The sequence below is a fragment of the Chamaea fasciata genome, unplaced genomic scaffold, assembly GCF_029207755.1.
Source record: "Chamaea fasciata isolate MVZ Bird 193981 ecotype frontalis unplaced genomic scaffold, bChaFas1.0.hap1 SCAF_4, whole genome shotgun sequence".
NCBI classification, from domain to species: Eukaryota; Metazoa; Chordata; class Aves; order Passeriformes; family Sylviidae; genus Chamaea; species Chamaea fasciata.
In genome coordinates this window covers 27324196-27346096 of record NW_027094089.1, presented here as the reverse complement: position 1 = coordinate 27346096, position 21901 = coordinate 27324196, and the positions used below count along the sequence as shown (strand labels likewise).

Here is a 21901-nt window from a genome sequence, read left to right as displayed (position 1 = left end):
GCTGTCTGTTTCTTGCTGCTACCTAACAAAACATCCCAAAATCTGTTGGTCACTAGTTCTTGACAAAATAGGCTGCACAGTTTTTACCAGAAAGTAGATAAAATCCAATTCTAATACGTTCCAGCCTGAATGATGGGTGACTTCAAGTAATAGTCCTTCTTGACTGCTGAAGATCATGCTTTAGAGGATATGAATAACGACTAAGCCATTATGATCCCTTAAGGTATAAAGCTACCTGGTTCAGAAAAGCACCTTGAGGTTACTGCTGGTATTGGATAGGTGAAAAGGAGAAGATGGTATACTGAGCAGAGGATAAGGCATGAGAGCTGCTCTACAAGATTGCCTTTTAGCCTGGTGATCTTGCACAAGATCTTGGTCACTCTTTGTTCCAGTTTGGAGAAGCTAATGAGACTGAACATAAGTACATTGCTCAGAAGTTCAGCCTGCTTAAAGATCATGGAGGTGCTTGGCACCTCTGATGGCAATACTGGCCTGTTATGTACATTGGCAGTGGGTTTTTTTCTGCTTACAGTGAAAAGTTCGGGACTGTTTGCTTGCATGTATGAAGTCTCATCTTCTCACCCTGTAAAATGAGAAACAGTAAAAATGCCATTACTATTTGGGATAGGGTAATGATCAACTGAATACCACTTTACAAAATGTTCTAGTCAACTGTTGGAAAACAGTGCATCATTTAGATTGCAGTAGGAATTTAACAGTAATGAAAAAGATAGAAACAGGCAGTTAGTGTAAGATGTGTAACCAGCTTCCTTTTTTTGGTATTCTTTCAATGTAGGTATACAGATGAGTTTTGCAGTCGCTTTGAAACTGTGCTCATCTGACCCCTTTATTTGCTGATTTTTATTTTCTCCCCTTCTCAGGTCAAAAGTTCATTGTGTGTTATAGTTCTTGATATTAGATTGTAGCAGCTTTTTGTGGAGCAGGTATTTGTCTGTGAAGTAGTTCACTTCTGCAAAACACAAGCTGCTGCTTAAGTTAATCATGAGCATGTGATATTTCCGTATGTGGAAATCTGGTGACCTGTTTGAGCAGATATGATTGTATCAAATAGGTAATGGGATTACCACTCCATCATCCTGCTGGGTGTGCAATAGCCGAGGTAAAGACAAGAAGCATAGACTTTTAAGTTGTGTTAGTGGAATCTTGCCATGGTCTTGAGCGTAAATGAAACTTGGTTCCAGGCATGCGAACATATAGCTATCCCTTTGGTCAGAGTGAACATTCTGAGTTCTTCAATGTGGCCCCCTTCATGTTCAAAAGGCTGCAATTCTGTTTCATCTGTTTCTGTCTGGTACTTGTGCTCAGTCAAGCTTTAGCTCTTCTCTCCATCGTTAAAGCAGACTGTAGGAGAGAGACCTTTGAGATGTAATTGATTCAATGGCATACTGTGCTACTTAATGAGAAACTTTGCTGAAGTTGTATAAGCTTAATGCCATTTGTATTTTGGTTCACTTTTTCTGTATGGGATGGCAAGCATCAGTAAGTGTGGACAGTTTTCATATTTCAGATAATTTGTGAAAAAATTTCCCCCTGCTCCATAAGAGGATTTTAAATACTCCCAAACTGCTTTCTTGTGACCCTAGCAATTTTCTCAGAAGATGAGTTGAAAGTTGAGGTGCTACCAATCATGTACAGTTTCAATATGCACTTCACAAGCCTTTGCACTGCAACTCAGAAGCCCAAAGGTGAGGCCAGGATTCATCACATTTCTACTGTTTCACTCTTGATGTCTTTCCTTCTAATGAAGTATATAGAAATAAGCTTACTTAAAACACCTTTAAGCTACTTACCTGGTAGTCAACAGGTGTCACCAGAAATCAAAGCACTCACTCATCATGTTAACTTCTTTGAGATGTTTTTTTGTTCTCAGTACAGCAGGTTGTTTATGTACCAAATAGTCTTTTCTGCTCCAGTAGTTGCACTCACCCTCTAATTTACATACAGAATGTCTATTAGCAGCATTGCATATTACGTGAGTGTTGGGCAATATACAAACTTACTTGTCCTTTTTTACCATGTTTTCAAACAAAATTTACTTTTTTTTTTTTTGTTTGGGGGTTTAGCATTATGTAATTTACGCACTTTAATCTGTTGCTTGCTGAGTTGATCAGAGGAAAGGGAGAAACTGGGTATGGTGTTATTTGGTTAAAGACTAGACCTGATGATCTTGGAGGTCCTTTCCAACCTTAATGATTTTATGAGAAAGTAAAATAAAAAAGTTGAATTTCCTGAGGTTATTGTTCCTGCAAATGTGTATTACATGGCAGGTATTTCTTATCAGAAATAAGTTAGACCTGAGTAAAATGATCAGAAGTCTTGATGGCTTCTTTCACATGACTGTCAGTATAGTATAATGCAAGTTAACTTGTAGGAGAGGGAATTGGTAATGTATCACAGCGTGTAAATTCTGAGAGCTATAATTTGTACCCAGGTCTTAGTTGCCATGTTAATAACTTGTATATTTTCATGCAGAAATCTTCCAAAGTGTACAAAAGCTGTGTACATGCAACCTCCAGGTATTATCTCATTACCTGGAGATCCAGTCCATTCAAAATGTCATTAGTGTCCCTGCAGTTCTCTTGTTCCCATTAACTGCATGAAAACTACTTGCATGGAATTTTTAATTCCCTAACCATGACAAAACCTGTGTCTATTCTTTCTCTGCTCTATAAACACTGACCACATTATAGTGTAGAGAACAAGGCTAGCAAATCAGGCAAGATACAAGACAAGGTCGTGGGGTAGTGGCAGAGGGAGGAGGGATGAAAGGCTACCTGCCCTCAGTAACTACTTAGTCATGTGAGGGGCAAAGCCTTTTTCTTGAATGTAGTCTTGGTTTGGTGGCAACTCACCTTATGGATGGAAGACCTTGAACTTTGTATTTTTTTTAAACATCTGTACCTGATGGGGAACCTCAGAGTGTTTCTGAAGTGTTTTTCTGAAAAAATGTCTATAAACAGAATTTGGTAAGTGTGTGCATTGCATGATACTTAGGAAATTTGAGTTATGCATGTTTGGTGGCTTCCTCCATGCATGATTAGAAATGATTTTTTTTTTTTTGATTTAACCACATGTATTTCTTGTTTCTGTTTTTTTTGTTTTCCTTCCCCCAACAGCTGGCTTACCCCTTGGTGTTCTAAACTTGGCCAAAATAAAACCGTATCAGAGAGGCTTTTTCTGTAATGATGACAGCATCAAGTATCCGTTCCATGACAGTACCATCACATCCACTGTCCTCTACACAGTGGGGTTCACCCTGCCCATTTTCTCTGTAAGTAGCTAATTTATAGGGAGCTTTGGTGATGGGAGTAAAATGTATGCCTTCCATGAGCTCAGCACTGTAAATGAGTTGAAGACAAGTCTATAGAGGCAAAATCCCATATATGTATAGTCATTTGCATGTGAAAGGTGCTGTTGCTACTGTTTGCACAGAAAATCTGGAACTAATCTCTTAACTGCTAGTGTTGCTAATTTCATTTGTTTTAGGAACAGGAAAAAAAAAAGTGTATGTAGACTAGGCCTTTATCACCAGAGAGGAAAAATGTCTTCCAAAATATTGTGGAATGATTACATCTCTTGTTCAGAATGGGTTAGTCTGCTAGTTTAAACACTTGTGATGTTAAATTTTGACACTGTAATACAGTACACGCACCTATAACTGGTTGCTTCCATGTACTTTCTGCAAAAATAAACCCTAATTTTGACTTAGAAGCTTTTTCTAAGCTTGAAAGTAATGCGATTTCTCTTTAAAGAAGAGTGGAATAAAATGGGATACAGAGTTTGAAAAAAATCTAATTGCTTGTAGAAAAGAGGCTCAGTGTTTTAAAGACCACATGATTTTGACAAAGAACAATTTAATTCTTCAGTAGGTTTTTCTAACAATATTTTAGACCTGCTTGTATCCCAGTTTTTAGTAAGGTTTGAACTGATTTGGAGAATCAAAATTTATCTATGCAGAGTAGTGCTGAACATGAAGCTACATCCTTTTTGTCCCTGCAGTACTTGACCAAGCCATATGGTCAAAGATGATGATAATATTTTATTATCTGATAAATATATAGGCTGAATTAATCAGTAAGAAGTATATGAAGTGGTTTAAGGATAGAAGACAGTAATTTAAAACAAGTGAACCTGCAGAACTACATGCATTACTCTGGTTTTCCCATTAGTGCTTGTTTATTAAAGCTTCCATTAGAACTGTGCAATAAATAGGAGGCTGACACAAGGAATCACTAGTATAGTTTCACTTTTAAGGAAAGTTTGTCACTTTGACAAGTGCATGTATTTTCAGTACACCTTTGGGAAAATTTATTTTCCAGTAGGTTTCCTGTGTACCCTGATTGATACGGGTACAGGTGAAGTAACAATTGCAGCTCTGTGCACCTTTGGGCTTTTAAAGAAATGTTCTAGCTGCAGTTTAATGATCTGTTGAATTGTGGAGGTTTTTTTATTATCATTCATTTTTAGATTTTAAGTTGTTGCTATAATATAAAGTCAGTGGAGAGTGGTTTTTTTTCCTGGCTCTAAAGCCATGGAGAAACATCTGACTTAGAGCTAATTCACATGAAGTCTGAACATTTAAAGACTCTTATGGACTATTATAATTTTAGATAACCTTTGTAGTGAAAGTTACAGCTTAAAATTAGATCTGTCAGTAATTCCAGTCTATTCTGATTTTTTTCTGCTATGAGACTTTTGTAAGAGTCACACAGTGGATTTTCGTTGCTTGTCTTTGTTCAGGAGTCTAGAGTTTATAATTGGAGTAACCACTTCTAGTCTCTGTGCTGAGACGTTTAAAAAAATAAGTTCTAGAGCACTTATAGTTATGATTAAGTCTAACCAGGTAATTTGCTTTTCAGTCTGAACTTTTTTTAAGCCTTAAAGCACCTGCTTGGTCTAGTTAACCTGGCTCTCTTAATCTCAGTTTTAGATGTAAAGACCTCTTTAGTCTCATGCAAGAGGTGAAAACTCTTCCATAACTACTGAGGACTAAGGGCTAGTGCAAGCTGTACGGCTATAGAGTATGAGACATAGGATATCACAACTTCTGAATTGAAAATGGGTTCCAGTTGAATGTTTTCTGTCTTAAAGATTGCCTTTATTCAAAATATACAGGGAAAGTTTATCAGTCTGGGAATCTGAATTTAGAATGTTTTTTTGTTTTGGTCTGACTCACTGGCCACTTGAGGCTTTTTCCAAGGCAGTTTAAGTTTTTGGAAGTAGCGTGTTCCAGATGCAATACCATCAACAGGAACACAGCTCACTCATTAAAGACTTTTGAGCAATAACTGATTATCCCACGTCTAGTAAAAATTGTAGTCCTGACATGAGAATTTACTGAAAGATACAGCATCCTTAATGAAGGAATTGATGACAAAAATTTAATCTAGAGTTGATAAATTACACTTATGTACATTTTCCTTCCCTAATCACATTACCTCAAACATGGTACTTATTCCTAAGTGGTAGGACTGATTTTATCCATATGCCCCTTGCTGCACTATGGGCCTACTTGTCTTCAGAATGTAATAACAAATGGCCTGAACATCTTGCTGTATAATTGTAGTACTAAAAGGTCTTGTTGGCCTAGGCCTGTAATGGAATTTTCAAAGGAAAAAAAAAACAAAGCCAAAAAAACCCAAAACATACATAGATATTAAGTGTCTTGTACATAAATGAAACTAGGTTGCATGTTAATGCATTTGTTTTTATGACATTTTATGAAGATTTGCAAGATGTGCTAGAAACTCAAGAATCTTAAAAAATAAAAAGATGCTTTTAGGAATCATAATTCTATTTGTAGCTCTGAACCCTTTCTGTTGCCATTACCACCTTTTATCTGGAAATAAAATGTCTGAAAAATTAATGTTTATTCTTTCCGAAGTGCCACTTCTTAGTATGATGTTTCTCAATTTTCCAAATTGTTCTCTTTGTCTGGATGAGAACCACAATTTGTGTTAGAATGGTTTTGAGATTTAGGATCAAGCAAGTCTTGGTAGTGGTCTAGAAGACTGAATCTCTCTAGATGGCTTAGGCTGGTGTCTAGAGCAGCACACATTCTTTATATCTGACATTTAGAGAGCCCCAGAAGATCTTTCTGGTTCTTCTGTTTTAGTAAGTCTTTTAGATATGTTTAGATAGTAATTCTTTGTAATTTAAAAGCCATGACTAGGCACTGTCCATGGCTTGCTGCTCTGGGGGTATTTGGAAATGTACTTGTTCTGGCATTTTTGGTCTTCAGTTGTCGGCACAAGACCAACTTGTTCAAGTATAAATGACAAATTAACGTCAATATCTTTTCTCTTTCAGTGAGGTCCAACCATGTTTATTTGTAGATGCCCTGTTCAGATGGGCTTTTCTGGTAGCTTCACCTCCAAATTGATTTTTTTTTTTCCTCCAGTCATCTTGTTAATTCAGACTGCTTCCTTCAGTGACACTCATGCAGCTTCCCTTAGCTTCAGAAAGAAACATCCAGCAGCTTCTGAAAGAAACCTCCTCCTCACCAGAGCAGCAGAGGAGCGGAGCAACCTGAGAGTTGCTGAGTTGTTTCTGCTCCCTTTTCTAGGATTTTTGTGGTTCTCTGCCAAGACTTTGCCAGGCAGTTCTGTCCCAGGGCTGAAGGCTCACAAGCTGCTGGTAGGTTTCTAGTACATGATGGGCTGACATAGAGAGAAGAGTTCAGAACTTCTAACTCAGCCAAAGGCCTGCACTGTGTTTCTGGGAGACAAAGTAGTTCTCCACAGCTTGTTGCTACCAAAACAAGTAATGCAAATGCTGATGTTCCTTATAGAGAAGTGGTTGTTAGTGAACATGGAACTTATCCTCGTTCTCTGGGATAAGTGCTGCTGTTTGGAACTTCTTTGAGAGAAGGGAACGTGATGCAGCCTGTAGGACTTAATTTCTCCACCTTGAACACATTCAAAAGGTATTTGGGTAGATTTCATACAAGATAGATACACTGATTTCTAGCTAATCCGAACAGCAACCAAAAAAAGGCTGAATCAAAACATTCCTAGGTTTGGTGTGGCAAAACGTCCTCAGTATCATAATGACTTCCCAAAATGGACCTAGGCAGCTTTGCTCTGTTGCCAGCTTTAACCTATTAAGCATTAGGCTTAATGTTTTTGGGAATGTCTGTTATACCACACGTAATGATATTCTGACTGAAACTTTCCCTCCTACAGATTAGCTCAATCAAACTTTAGAGTCAATTTAGTGATTTCTTTTATGGCATAAGAAACGGATCTTTTATGCTGTTATGAAAGTGATGCATTTTGAAGGGAAACTTTAATTGACAGCACCTATTAGACTGACCAGCATAAGCACTCACTGAGCTAATTTTCTATGTCTTCATGGAGAAATGTAGTTACTGCTGTGACAGAGATTAATAAATCAGGGGATTAATAAAACCTATTGAAGACTGTCGTTTTGTAGATGTGCTTTTCGCTTTTTCAGGAGTGTCAGAGCTTTATGACCCACTGTTGTTAGTTTTGCAACTAATTGAAATTAAAACTGTTGTTTGACACTAGAATGGACTTCATCTTGACTCTTAGGTTTCAGGTTACTTGTGAGAGGTTTTATTATGCTCTGAGCAACACTGCCTCTTACCTGGTAAACTTTTTGAAAGTGTGCTAATGTTTTATCTTCATTGTGTTTTTTGGTATATTTATGGCATTGGGAACTTTTTTGGGTGATGCTGTTGAGCTCCATAATGTGTCATGAGTTCTACTTGATATTAATTGTTCATTTACTTGATATTAACTGTACTACTACAGATCAGCATTATCTCCAAACTCAACCTTATTCTGAGGAATAGACTGCTAGTTTTTCAGTTCTCTTTTTAAAGTCAACATAGTAAGAATAATCCATGGTTTTACTCTGTGGAGGTTTAATGTGCACGGGAATGCACTTTATTGATTTGTTGAATTGATGAGTAATTCCTAGCTGAAATCAGTGCTGTGGGGCCAGATGTGGAGAAGTAGCAGCATCCAGCTTTTGGCTTCACTTTCTGACCTGTCCATGGTGTGGGTATTCTGGTGGGCTCGAAATCAGGTGAGGAAAGATCTGAGGAGCACCATTTGCCTCTGTTGTACAAATCACTCTTACTAAGTGCAGTTGTATTTTAAGTAAATAAACTGTAACGACTTGCTTATTAGCCCTGTGGACTTGGTACTGTACTTTCCTTAACCCTTCAGGTACATTTCTTAATACAGTGATGGAGAATGCACATAGTGTTTCAGTAAGACAGTTGGCATTTTGACAGTGGGAGGAACTCCAGACAAGGGCTTTTAAAATGCTGACTGAAGCTTGGTCATAGCTATGTGAAAACCAGGCAGTCACATTGGTATAGAGGGGTTTTTAAAGTATTTAGAAGAGTATGCAAAAGGGTTAAATGGACTAGGAAGAAATGTAGGTAGAGGGAGTTGCAGCTTATTTAAGTCCTGTGATTTAAGGAAAAAACCTAAATCCAAACGGTCTATGACATAGATTTTTCTTTATCTCAAGTCTGTTAACACACAGTTACTTATAAAGTATTGTTGACATATAGGACTTAAACCGGAGACTGGAGGGCATGTCAGAAAAGGGAAGCAACTCCTCTAGGAACCAGAGACAAGCAACAGGGAAAGTAAGGCAGGGATTGTTCCTTTTTGTGCTGTCTCCACTGTTTCCCTTTATCCGGCTCACGTCATTGTATCCCTCTTTCTTCTGCCTTGTGCAAGGAAAGGCTCATGCAAAGAGATGGGTTTTACACACCCTTTCAGGAGAAAAAGCTGAATATCAAAAAAATAGAACAATTGATCTTAGTGAACTGTGGAATGATGGTTCATTTCTTGCCAGGTGCTCTCCTGAACTCTAAAACTCCTATGAGAAAGTAGCACTCTTCTCATACTGAGGAGAAGCCTAAGTCTCAACTTAATCTGCAAAGAGGTTTTGACACCCTACCCAGCTTTCACAAAGTGTGAGCAGTAATATCAGCTCAAAAGTTTTATCTAAGCTTTTGCAAGACGCATTTTTCCAGGAGTATTTCTAATATAATTAATCCTGTAATGAATCCTTGCTGATGGAATTAGTAATAAAATACCTACAGCGTATTTGGGGGAAATATTAACTTCTACTTTCTATCTGAACTTCTGGTGTAAGAAGACTTAAAACACTAAATATTACTTACACTTTAAAAAAAAAAAGTCTAGGTATCACTTCCAGTTAAAGCTACAGCAATGAAGTTGGCAGTAGATAACAGCATAAAAGTGGCAGCAGGTTTTTTTGAGGTGCTGGGAGAGAACACAGCAAAGTCTTTTAACTTTTGTTTCGTTTCTGAACTCTGGAGAAAGATTATTACTACCCACTACTTAAGCACAGCTGTTGAAAGCTACTTTGTCAGAAACATACCCACTGTTTCCTGGTATCAGTCACATCTGTTCTTATACTAATCCCTGTGATAAATGAAGATGATGGAGAACTCAGGCTAAAGCAGCAATTCTTTAGAAAATCTCATTATTTGGATGCGTATTTTTGAATGTTTACTTTAACCAAATATTAAGAAACTAAATAGTTATGAGATTGGAGAAAGAATCCTTAAATGAACAAATAATTCATTAAACTATGAGAGGTGAGCAGTAGGAGTAAGCGCTCCTTGTCCTTTACAGGGAAGGAAGTTGTCAAGTAGAGCTCTCTGGGAGTCTGCCCTGTTCAGTGTAGTCATAAATGCCCTGAAGGAGAGAGCGAGTGAAGTGAGGCAGCAAAGTAGGGAACTCAGAGCAATAAATACAAAAGATGGCAGTAACATAGCTGGTGAAATACAGCATGAATAAATGGCAAGTGATATCCTTCCTGAGTAGAGTGGGAAGGACAACTCAAGAGAAGTGTATGCTCTGATGTTCTGTCTCTTCAGAGGAGTAATGTCCAGCTTTAGTGGAGAGAACAGCTTCATGCCCAGTGAAGAAACCTAACCAAAATTAGAGATTTGGAAAGAAATAGACCTGCAGGATACTTATGGAAAAAAACTAACATAATCAATCAGAAATCACTCCAGTTTATGAGGAAAACGAATTCATTATACTGTATGAGTCAGACTTTTGGACAAGGGTATAGTAATTGTTTAAAATACATAGTCTTATCAGTTGAGCTCCTTATGTTTCTACTCCAAGTATTCTGACTGAAACATTTCAGAGCCTGTATTTCTCCCTATATATTTATTACCAACTGTGGTTTTAGTTCCTTAATTCTTGGTTGCTTGTTGGATCAGTATTGCTCTTTTTTTCTAATATCTAGTGTGTATGCACTTGGCTGATTTACAACCCGTAGACTCTGCTGTACTATGCAAAACCACACTCTTGTTTTTGAGGTAATGAGGAATATGTCCTCGCAGTCCTTCTCTGTCTGCACTTAAGACATATGAATTAAAACCAAATGCGTTTGCCAATTCTGGCTGAATACTGTTTTGGAAGAAATGACTTATCAAGTGGTTAGAAGTGTTAATGCCTCTGAAAAGACTTGTCTAATGGTCACGGTATTACACTGATATACAACTACCACAGGAAGCACATTATTTTCCCCCTGCTATTTTGAATTGAGAAGCTCTCAACTCAATAGAGTTGTTTAACCTGCAAATGCATGACTCTGAGCTCATTACTGCATAAATCTCCATATGTTCTCTTGCCTCAGTCTTTTGAGGTTTGTTCTGCAGGCAGAACTGGCTGGCCTTGATCTTCCACTGTATCAAAGAATTGCCAGCTCTGTCAGCAGTACATCTGCTAGTTATTTGTTAAGAATGCATATGCAGTGCATGACACCAGCTTGTTGGCTTTATCCTTGGGATTACCCTACAGGTAACCTCTTCCCAACCTTATAATTCCTCCTCACATACTTATTGTCATTTTCCCTTTAGGTAATTTCTTCACTGTGTTACAACTAGCTTAGAAGATGAGGTGTATATCAGGAAAGTGTTTTGGTATTGTCATATGAGAAGTATTCAGTAGAAAGGTTTTACTGCTCCTCTGCTGTCTCCACTTCTTACATAAAAGCTTCTGCTTTCAGGGAAAACTGAGCAAAATGGGTATTTGTAGGATATTGTAAGACCTTTCTTTTAACTGAATGTGGCAACGTGACCATGGCAGATGAGCAGGATTTCTTCTCACAGTGATCTGCTGTCGAATCTTTGCTACTTTTTCTTGAGGAACTGCTTTAGATATTTATGTGAATAAATCTACTGTCAAAGTACACCACTTCCTATACTACAGTAAATATTTTTTCCTCACTTGTATCTGTGTTATTAAGGACATTGACACTAGTGATGGTGGTACCATTATAAAGACAAGTATAGTTTGGTATCTTCAGTCATATCCTGTTCACCTGTACCAGGAGCTTCCATGCTTAGAAAATTGCTGCCGTGATGCAAAATCTCATCCTAGTCTTCTGAAATTATGATATATGTCAGGGTGGAAAAGTAACATATCTATCACAGCTATAGGGAAACTCTACTGTTTTACTTGATATAGTAAGAAGCTTTGCGTCTTTATCACTTATGACAGTTCTGCTTGCAGTAATGAAAAAGCTTAACTATTTTTTCCTGTCCGTTTATTGTCTTGAAAAGAAGCTTCCACTGCAGAAAATATTTAAGCTATATATTTGAAATAATTTTGATTGATTTTAATAATGAAAATACCTTGAAAACCCACAAAAGCAGACTTTGCTGATATGTTTAAAATATGACAGAACCCTGAGTATTGTGAGAAGGTTCTCTTACTGGCTTCACATGCCAGAAACACTTGATGCCCCTTTGGTTTGACTTTTACTTTTCTGCTCTTTCCCACCAGTTAATAATAGTGAAGTCAATCCACTCATGTTAAAAAGAAGTAAATTAAACCTGCTTTATGGAGTGTGTTCTGAGGCATTAAGTATTGATATTGGAGAGTACTTTAATCAAAAAGATATCAAAAGCCCGTACTGGCACGGTTTTTCAGGCTGATGACTTCCGTGGATTGAGCCAGAGGTAAATCACAGATGTAGTTCTGTGACTTCAGTATACAGTTTAACAGTGTTGAGTTATTCTGATCAGTTTTACTGTAATCTGTTTTTTAGAAATTAAAACTTTTCTCTCAAGCTTTCATCGTGCATATATCCTTTCAACACTGAAAGGTGCTGAGAGCAGCAGTAAGATAAATGACTGGTGGAATTACTTCCTGAATGTGTAGTGCAGTTAGGGAAACTGAAGAAACACTTACATTTACTACATAAGGTTTATTAGCAATATTGTATTTCAATGCAAAGTTCTTCCATTTAGTAATTACTTAATAGCAACTTGATGGCTACCACATAGATACCCAGACCTTTTAAGACTCAAAGTAAAGGAGGTAGAATGAAATTATGAAAGAGAAGACAATAATTTTGTTTTAGCTGCTCATACGTGCTTACAAAGCAAACCAAAAGAAACCTGGAGTTGTTTGGTATTTTGTTTCCATGATCTGGATACAGGAAGGTGCAATTACAGGCTAATTACATCATAATCTCAATATTGCTGAAGAATGAGCATGCACATTTCAAGCAGCTTCACTTGGCATGGAAAAACACAGATCCTTACTGCATGAGGGATTTCATTCCTGCAATTCACACACCACTGCTTTTTATTTTTGATTTAGTAGATGGAAATTACATTTTAAAAAGTTCCCCCCTTGGATAACCCCATCATTCTGAGAATTTTCAATCTCTCACCTTGAGAAGCTGAAACATCCAGGTGTGGGTTAAAGGAAATGAGGAGTAAGGTACCATGACACCATTATTCACAGAGCAGGTCTTTAAAATGGGTGATGCAGAGCTAGTGTTTTCATGTCAGTGACACTATCTTAACTATAACCACTGATGTTTGTGGCAGTGTGCTGAAGCTGTGATAAGGCTTTTTTGGGCTCAACTTAATTTTGTGAACAACTGTGTTTCCCCAATAATCAAAACTACCAACTCTAAAGAAGTAACCATATAAATAGTTAAGAAGCTCTTATCTGTATAGGCCTAATTCTCTACAGTTGGAGGTTCAAACAATAAATTTTTCTCAAATACTCAGTCTTGAATATTGGTCTTAGAATGTGGGCAGGGCAAATGAAGTTTTCATTTGATACATATTTTGTGGGATAAATGATGTTGGAAACACCACAGTATTATGTTGACAAGTCACCTTCCCTCACCATGGCTGCACAGGCTTCTGCCTCATCCTTGACCCAAGTCAGCTAAATACTAAACAATTAATGCTGCATCGTGATGTGTCACAATACCAGCACAAGGGGAGGGAAAAAATGAGGTCTGGACTGCAGTGTTTTTCAAAACCGTGATATTCTTCCTGTTAAGAGAAAGGAAGAGAATTTTTTTTTCCTAGTAGGAAAGGATGTGTTTTTGCACTGTACTGCAGAGTCCAGCTCCCAGGCTCTGTGCTGGCTGGTATCTGAATAGTGCAGTGTTTTGGTGAGGCTCTGGCTTGGCTCTTAGCTCATCCTGCTGTCCTGCTTTGTTGGTGTGCTTGGAAGGCTTCCAGAGCTGTGTCAGTTGTAGTCCCACTGGCATAGATTGGAAACAACCCCTCTTGACAATGACAGTGGTCTTTTCCTGCCACTTTTGAAGGGGAGGTTTTGCATGCTGTTGGTTTCATGACTGCAGCAGTGGAGAGGGTACATAATTCTTTGCAACAGGCTTAGCTGGAATTCATGGGCCCACATGATAGACCTATAATTACCTGATCAAGGAATAAAATCATTCACCAGAGTTCACTTCAGGGAAATTTTCACCTTTTGAGCCATTAGTTTATTTGTTCTTTTGTTTTCAAACCAAAGTGTTCTTACAATACTTCTGCACTTCATGGTGTGCGGAACAAAACTGATAGCAAATCATTGGTAAAATCCCAGTTGTATCACTTGGGATGGTCCCAGGGGTCAGGCTTAGTTTGGAGGACTTCATGAGTGGAGGGAAAGAGGGAAGAGGATTAGAAAGGATCCTAAGTCTCTTATCTAGCAGTTTTCTTGTTGGAATCTTTTTTTACTCACTTTTGCTCTTGCTCTTTACATCTTTACTTTTATTTGCACATGCTTATTTGGGGCTAGCTGTGTATCTGGAAGGGAAGAGGTAGGCTATGCCTTGGCACAGAGGCCTTGAGGGGAGAAGTGAGACTACAGCAACATTTATTTCTGCTGAGAAGGAAGGATGGGAGACTGTTTTTATCATTCTGATCCCCTGCTGTCAGATGGGTGTATCTCCTCCTGCTATTTTTTGTGTAACTTTAAAGTGGTGTGTATTTTATGTGCAACACAGCAGAATTTTGAGCATAAAGTCAAGGGGTTTTGTACTACTGGGCTCTACATGCCTAAGCTAAAGAAGATTATTTATTGTTTTGTTAAACATTCTTTGTAGTCCTCCACTCCTGATTTTCCATGAAGCCATTTTTACAAGAGTATTCATTCCTGTACACAAGCAGATTGTGCAGATGTTGTATGTGTGTTAAGGATGGAGGAACAGGATTTAGAAATGGGATTCTATTAGTTTGTGATAATTTACATCCTATTGAGTTTTTTAAAAAAACCTTCGCTGTTCAAATGACTAGTTTTGGTTTGTGTTGTGGGTATCATGATGTGCAATTGTGTGCAGCATTGTGCATCTTAGTATTGTGTTCTGTAGGTATTAGATTGCGCTAAAGGCATCCTCTTTGGTGGAAGAGGTGAGAATAAAATCTCCATGCCTTGAGGCTGTAGGGTTTGTGCGGTGACCCTGTTGTTCTAGGAAGAAAACCAGTGTGTGAGGAGGTGAGGGGATCGCATGCATGTGTAATTTCATGTTTTCCATATTTGCAAAAACTCCCTCTGCACTTGTACTCCTGAAAAGCACCTTCTTCTCTGCTTTCATGAAATGCAGTTTTTGCTCTTCTGACTTGTAAAGCTGTCCAGAGAAGGTGTACAGGGGCAACTGTTGCTCACTGGAATATAAAGAAATATAATTGTACCAGTAGCACAGATTGAGCACCTCAGTGGTTGTCACTGAACTATTTACTCAGCCATGGTTTCGGCCACACTTGTAGTGTCACAAATGTGAAGATGAGTGGAATCCTGCCCTGCTCTCCTTCATTCAGCAATCCTTCCTGGAAGCTACAAAGTCAAAGCAGTAGTCATTGGCCAAGGGAAGTGCATAACCTTCTAACTTCCTGCATGCTCATCCCTCTTTATGCACTTCTCTTTGGAAATGTGGGGGTATGATCATCGCCAGTTTGTTTTTGGTTTTGTAATGTATTTTGTATTCCTTTTTGCCAGCTGGCTTGCCTTTTGCAATTCTCAGTTCACGACGTACCCCCTTCCAGAGAGGCGTTTTCTGTAGTGATGAATCCATCCGGTATCCATACAAAGAGGACACCATTTCTTATAAATTGTTAGCAGGAATAATTATTCCTTTCAGTATAATTGTTGTAAGTTAAACTTTTCTTCATTGCTTTTAATTTCAGTGGGGGTGGGGAAGAGGGAGGAGGGGTAATCTGTTAATACAGATTTACAAAACTGTATTCTATAAGATTTCTCAACCTTAAAATAATGGCCCTAGGCCAGGTGCTAAAGCAATACAAGTGGTAGTCTGACAAGAATAACTAAAAGGTTTTCTTCAACTGAAGTAAAACAGCTAGAACTATAGAACAGAAAAATAATACCGCAGAACCTTTGAACTATGGTGGCTTAATTCTATAATCCAAGAGATAAAAACTTCTTACCAGATTTGTTGAAAATAAAACTATGTTGTTACTGTCACAAGTATTTTCATTTCAGGACTTGCTATTTTCCAGAGTATCAGTGTGCATGACCTATTAAGTCAGCATTTTCTATCTGCCACAGAATCATTAGGAATACTTCTGTGTGTGGAAGTGTAACAACAGATACTAGCCTATTTAAGAGAAATATTATGCCTTCCAGTCAGATGTTATCAAAAGCATAACTAGAATAAGAAGAATAAGTAAGTGTGGAGTTTTTCCCTGGTTATTTCCCTGAAGGTCAGGATAAAACTCTGGACCCATTTGTATTTCAGTTACTGCAGGGACTCGCTTCATACTGCGCCTAACCTGGCTGAAAACAGGGTACTGTTCTTCTTTCCTCCTCTTTACACTAGATCAGTGAGCTGGACAGATTGTCTCTGTGACCACTAGTTTGAGACCTCTCTCTCCTCACAGCTAGCTCAGCTGAACTCTCTCAAGGATATAGTGAGTCTATCCCTAATATTTAATTTTATATGCTGTCAGCTGAGCTAACCTAATAGCTCACTATGTATGGACAAAGGTTGAGGTCCTACTATTACCCTGTCTGTTGCCACCTCTAGTGGCTTGTTTGAGCCAGGATAAGCTGGTGAAATTCTTTAGCTTGGCAGAAAACAGCAGCTTTCCTTGGCTACATGGAGTGCAAATGGCTCTTGGAAGAATATCTGGGCTGGGCAAAATGTAGCTGGGAGGTGTCCTCATGAGCAGAGGGGACAGTTGGACCTCTTCAGTCAACCATTTCATGTCCTAAGTCTGTTGGGACTGCACTGCAGTTCCTACAATGGCCCTTCAACAGGGGCCTCAAGATCCCTGCCCAGATGTGCTAAAAAGCTTCAGTCTCCACAGATGGTTCTATTCGGGTAGCATCCAAACTCATCAGAGCCACACTTTGAACAGAGTTAAAACTTTCTTAAGCCAAGTAAGATTTTTAGGCATATAAATATTTATCCAAGTGTATTTAGGAGCAAAAAATGAAAAGGCACAGCTCAATGTAATCCTCAGTATTGACCAGCTATTTCTCTGGGCTAATGGGTTTAAGTCAGGAGGGATGTTATGATAATCTAACTCTGCCTCGCATAGGGTCTGCATGGATTTTTATCAAGGTTCCAGCGTAAAAGTCAGCTTGCTCATATTTGCTCTTGGGTGGAATTTTTTTGCAAGTCTAGAAGTATGTTCTGAGAATTGAAATTGTGACTTGCCTGGTTTCCGTCTTCTTGGAAAAGCTGCTTCAAAAATTTACAAAAATGCTTCTGAAGCAGATGAAGTTTTTGCTGGGGGGAGAGTTTGTGTGTTTTGTTAACTGGAGAGTGGTTTATACTAAAGATCCTGCCTTCAAGAAAAGACTATTTTTTTCCACCCTGTTACTACCTTTGGGTAGTCAGTATTACCTGAGAGCATCAATGCTTGGTCACAACTGAAGCCCATATAGCTTATCTCATTTCTAGAGCAGTTAAAACAGCTGAGTGAGGAAGGACAGAATAGAGCATGGGAAGATTGATGTATTCCCCTCAGTACTTGGCTACCAGCCATTTGCAGCTCAGGGACTTCCTGAGTGAGAAAAGGCTCCACTGAATATAGTTTTTTTAATGGATGTATTCCTTTTGAATTAATCCAAGCTCCATTTGAGCCGTTACGAATATTTCGCTTAACAAAGTTTCTTTTGCAACATCAGAGACTACCTTTTAGTTATGAAATCAGACTTCTGTCAAGATTGCTCCATAGTCAGATGGTAAAAGCAAATATTGGTGTCCTTTATTCAATGCTTAGATTATTGAAGATGAATATTCTTTGATGCCTGTCCAGTGTAATAATTACACTGACATCAACTGATCTTTTTTGTTACCTGAAATATGTGACCTTCTTGCAGGTTTTGCAGTGATGTTCTTTGAAAGGGATTCATTATTTACCTGTCATGGATATTTGTGCTCATCTTCCTTAAGAGGTTACTTTCTGGATTAGGTGTCTATGTACTTTACTGAAAACTTTGTCAGCTTTAGTTCATGTTCTAGTATTTCTCTGCTTCAGTCCTTGTTTGGTTATGGTGAAGGGTGTAAAACTTCTGATGGTATTGTCTGTTTGCCTTCATGTGGAAAGCCTCTGAGAAGCTGTCACTCTGTGCCTGGGTGGCAGTGTCTAAGTAATGGCCTAATTCACCAAAGCTCTGCTTTGCTGGGATCCAAGACCCGGCACTCTCAAGTGACAGACAAAGCCGTAGTTTTAATTTTTACTTGATTTTTCAAGGTAACTTTACATATATACATCCAGTCCCTCACACATCTGATCCTCCTTATGAATTGATCCTTTCTGTAGAGAGTGGGACCATCTGGTTCAATATCCAGATTATCTGGAGTGCAGTTCTGTATTCGTCGTGAGGAAAAGCTTTTCTTCCACAAAAGATGAAGTTGCAAGAAAACAATTAGATCTGCTTTCTTGTCAACACTTGATACATGGACCTTAGACATGTAGGGTGAAAAATCCTTGAAAAGACCTCAGTAAGACTGGTCTTTCCCTACTCTCATTAGTTTTCTTTTCTCCCCAAAGGATTTAATTTCCATGAGGAGTAGGAAATTTCTTTGTTGAAACATCTGGCCTTTCTGATCTGTATATAAAGTGTCAGCCCTTCAGAACAGTTTCTGGTTTCATGAAAAACCTAACAAGCTTTGAAAAACTTTATTCAGTGGAAGTTAGTTGAAGAAGACTCGATGTTAAATGAAGTTATACAGGAGAAACTGTTTCTAATTAGCATCATGCCAAGTAATATGGTTAAATGTTATTTCAAGAAGGCTTTGTTTTAATAAGTATTCTGAAAATAATATGATTAAGTTTAACATGAGGTAGTATAAAGTAAAAGGGTGTTTCTCTTCTGTGTGAATGTGTTTATAATGTTTGGACATGGTTACTGCTGACTCTTGGAAAACTTAAATTTGCAGCTTAATGTTTATAAAAAAAGTAGTTTCTGAAACTGTATGTGTGAGTATTAACAAGAATAGTGTAGTACTTTTCTTTTGAAGTTATTATCTTTAACCTGTTGTCCTCATTTCTCTTTCAGATAATCCTAGGAGAGACTCTCTCAGTCTTTTATAATAATTTGCACTCAAATTCGTTTGTCAGAAATAACTACATAGCCACTATCTACAAAGCCATTGGGACCTTCATTTTTGGGGCAGCTGCTAGCCAGTCATTGACAGACATTGCCAAGTACTCCATAGGTAGACTGCGTCCTCACTTCATTGCAGTGTGCCAGCCCGACTGGACACGGATAAACTGCAGCCTGGGATACATTGAGAACTTCACTTGCCATGGGGACAAAGCAAAAATCAATGAGGGAAGGTGAGTCTGACTAACCTTGTATAATTCGTTGCATAACATATTTGTTAACCTGGGGCAATCAGTTTGGTAATGCTGCTACAGTTTCTGTGCTTCTAGAATAAATTTATTGTAATTTATTTTAAACATTAAACCCTGTCTAGACCCTGGGTTTTTTTTCCAATTTGAGAAAGCTTGTTTTATAAATGTATGGGTAAATGCCTAATTGTGTGTTTATTTCTGCTTATGGGTGGTTGTCTTTATTTTTCAGTTTCAGCTGGTCTTTATTTGTGTTTCTAAAATGTTTGCATCCCAATGAAAAGAAGAATTTGAAATCTAACTTAGAAATTGGATGTACAATATAGTAAAGGAAATGTTTTAGTTTTGGAATGAAAGCAAATAAAAACTGCAGATCCATATAAATATATGCAGGACTATTAAAATCACTCTATCAATTTATCTCATTATTAGAGTTTTTACATCTTGAATACTTATCAGCCAGTTCAATTGCAGCAAGATACTGTGGGAACAAGAATAAAGCCTCTGACACTTCAAACTTTAGTTGTTGTGCAATAAACTCAGTGTTCGAGTGCTACTGGAAATGTTAAAAGTATGTTCAGAAGGATTTGAATTGCTTGAGCTTTTTGTGACCTTACCTTTACAGAGATGTCTTTTTTTAGAAGTTCTATATACTGTCTTAGAACTTCTCTCTTTGTGTAGTTGTTAAGTAGATGTGTGTAATTTTGCTCACTGTCCTCTGTGCTCCTTTGCTCTTTGGGCATGTATTCCCTATAATTTTCCAGTAACATGCATGGTATTTCTCAGTAGCCATAGGAAAATGTTGATGAAAGGTGGATGGCTGTTGGTGGTAGAGGAGAAAGTGCATGAATAGGCAGTAGAATAATACACTTGTGGCAGGAGATATAGGGGTGGCTTCTCTGAGAAGCTGCTATGTCCCACAGAGCCAGTGCCAGCCAACTCCAAGTCTTTAGTTTAATTTCTTTATGAGTCTAAACATGCCTCTTAAGTGTAAAGAGCAGTGTGAAGAAAATTTTGAATTGGTTGTAATGACTGAAATTATCTTTCTGGGTTTTGGGGATGCTGAAAAACAAGAGTTAGCTTATGCTTAAACAAAAGAAATAGCTTTTTTGTGTTTGAAAATAGAATGGGGGACAATGGCATAGTGATTGCTTACCTTGTATTCTTCCCTGTGTTTTGACATCTCAGACTTCTATATTGGAAGCAAGATTTTTTTGTCGTCTCTTAACTGACTGGCTGTTAGGTTTGTATTTCCAGCTATTGTCCTGTTCTCCTTTTCTGTTGCTACTGTTCCCCCTGTAGAGTGATGTGAGAGGGCTCTCCTGTTTGGTCAGAGATTGCCTTGAAGTGCTCACTTGAGTGTTTACCTGCTTGTGAGGCTTCTGCTATCAGATGGGGCTTTTGCATACACAGGAAGCAGTAAACAAAAAGTTAGTAAGTAATCAATGAAGGGTAGGATGGATTAAAGTGGGACATTCTCCTGTAGAGGTGTATGACCTGGATGCAGTGACCCAGTAAATCTTTCAGGGTTTCTGGTGATCCTGGGTCATGGGCCCACACAGAGGCCTAGTGCCCAAGGGCATTAACCTTTCAGTTAATAGCCCACTAAGAGGAGAGAGGTAGATTGCAGGCAATTTTTTACAGGAAGCTGGAAGAGGTCAGTAGTCTCTCAAGCTGTGACTCAGAGGTGAATTTCCGTGTCAGTTGACAAAATTATTAGTGGTACACCTAATACCATCTACTTTCATTTGCATAGATTAAATAGGCAGGTAGAAATGCAAACGAAGAATAAAAACAGGACAATCAGAGTGTTGCATGTAAAATCATATGTTCTGGATTGAACCTATTATTCCTCTATAGTAGTAAAATTTGAGGTTGCATTTGAATGTTTTTAAAGACTCACGCTTGATTGTACAGTCAAGAAGAAAAATTAGTATTTTATTATTTCATTGGTAACAATGAGAGCAGTGTAAAAATCCATTATGTGCTTCCATGATTCATATTGTATTTTCTGTTTGGTTATCTCCTTCCTTCTCATTTCTTCTTACGATTTTTTTACTAATCAGAAGTATAAAATAGTTTTGATATGGAGCATGCCTAAGTAGATCAGACTTGTTGTTCTGAAATAGTGTAAGTGTGTGTGTGTTGAAGAGATGGGTGTAAGATTGAAGCTCCTGAAGTATAAAATTAGGTTATCAATCAGTGTTTCCATTTTTCCCTTAACAGTAAAACTGGAAGGAGAAACTATTTGAAGTAGTTTATTTTTTCCCACATGGAGGTTAAGGAGTAAGCTGTGTAAGTTCTTTATAGTACTGGGATGTGTAAGTTTGGTTCAGAGTGCATTCAAAACACCGCTTGCAGGAACTTCTACAAGACTAACCTCAAGAAAACAGCCTGTGTTTCTGGAAGCCCATAAGTTATATGGTTGGAGGCTGAGAATGTTCTAGGCAAATATATTGAACATTATGTTTCAGTACTGTTTTATTTACATAAATATGTAAATAAATGATGCTTCCAACTCTTTGCATATGTCTACTGTGTTACAACATGGGGACAAGAGAGAAAAACAGTAATTAGTTTTTATTGTTCAGTGGCAACAACAGTACAACAATACATGCTTGCTTTATCAGGAACATAAGCCAATGGATTTAGGATTGATTGTGTAAATGAGTAAACTGCCCATGAGTTATGGTTAGTTTCAGTAAAGTTTCACTTTCTAACCTGAGGTTAATAAGACAATTCTTCCTGACTGAAACATGTTTGCTATACACC

The 21901-nt window shown here is 38.0% G+C and overlaps 1 protein-coding gene across 1 annotated transcript in view; it reads left to right on the top strand.

Annotated features, from left to right (window-relative positions):
- PLPP1 (phospholipid phosphatase 1) overlaps window positions 1-21901 on the top strand; it is a 62565-nt gene that overhangs the window by 13028 nt on the left and 27636 nt on the right. Inside the window, exons 2-3 of the mRNA XM_066181156.1 lie at window positions 15303-15454; window positions 18834-19114. Coding sequence (XP_066037253.1) covers window positions 15303-15454; window positions 18834-19114 — 433 coding nt within the window. The remainder of the gene's footprint in view (window positions 1-15302; window positions 15455-18833; window positions 19115-21901) is intronic.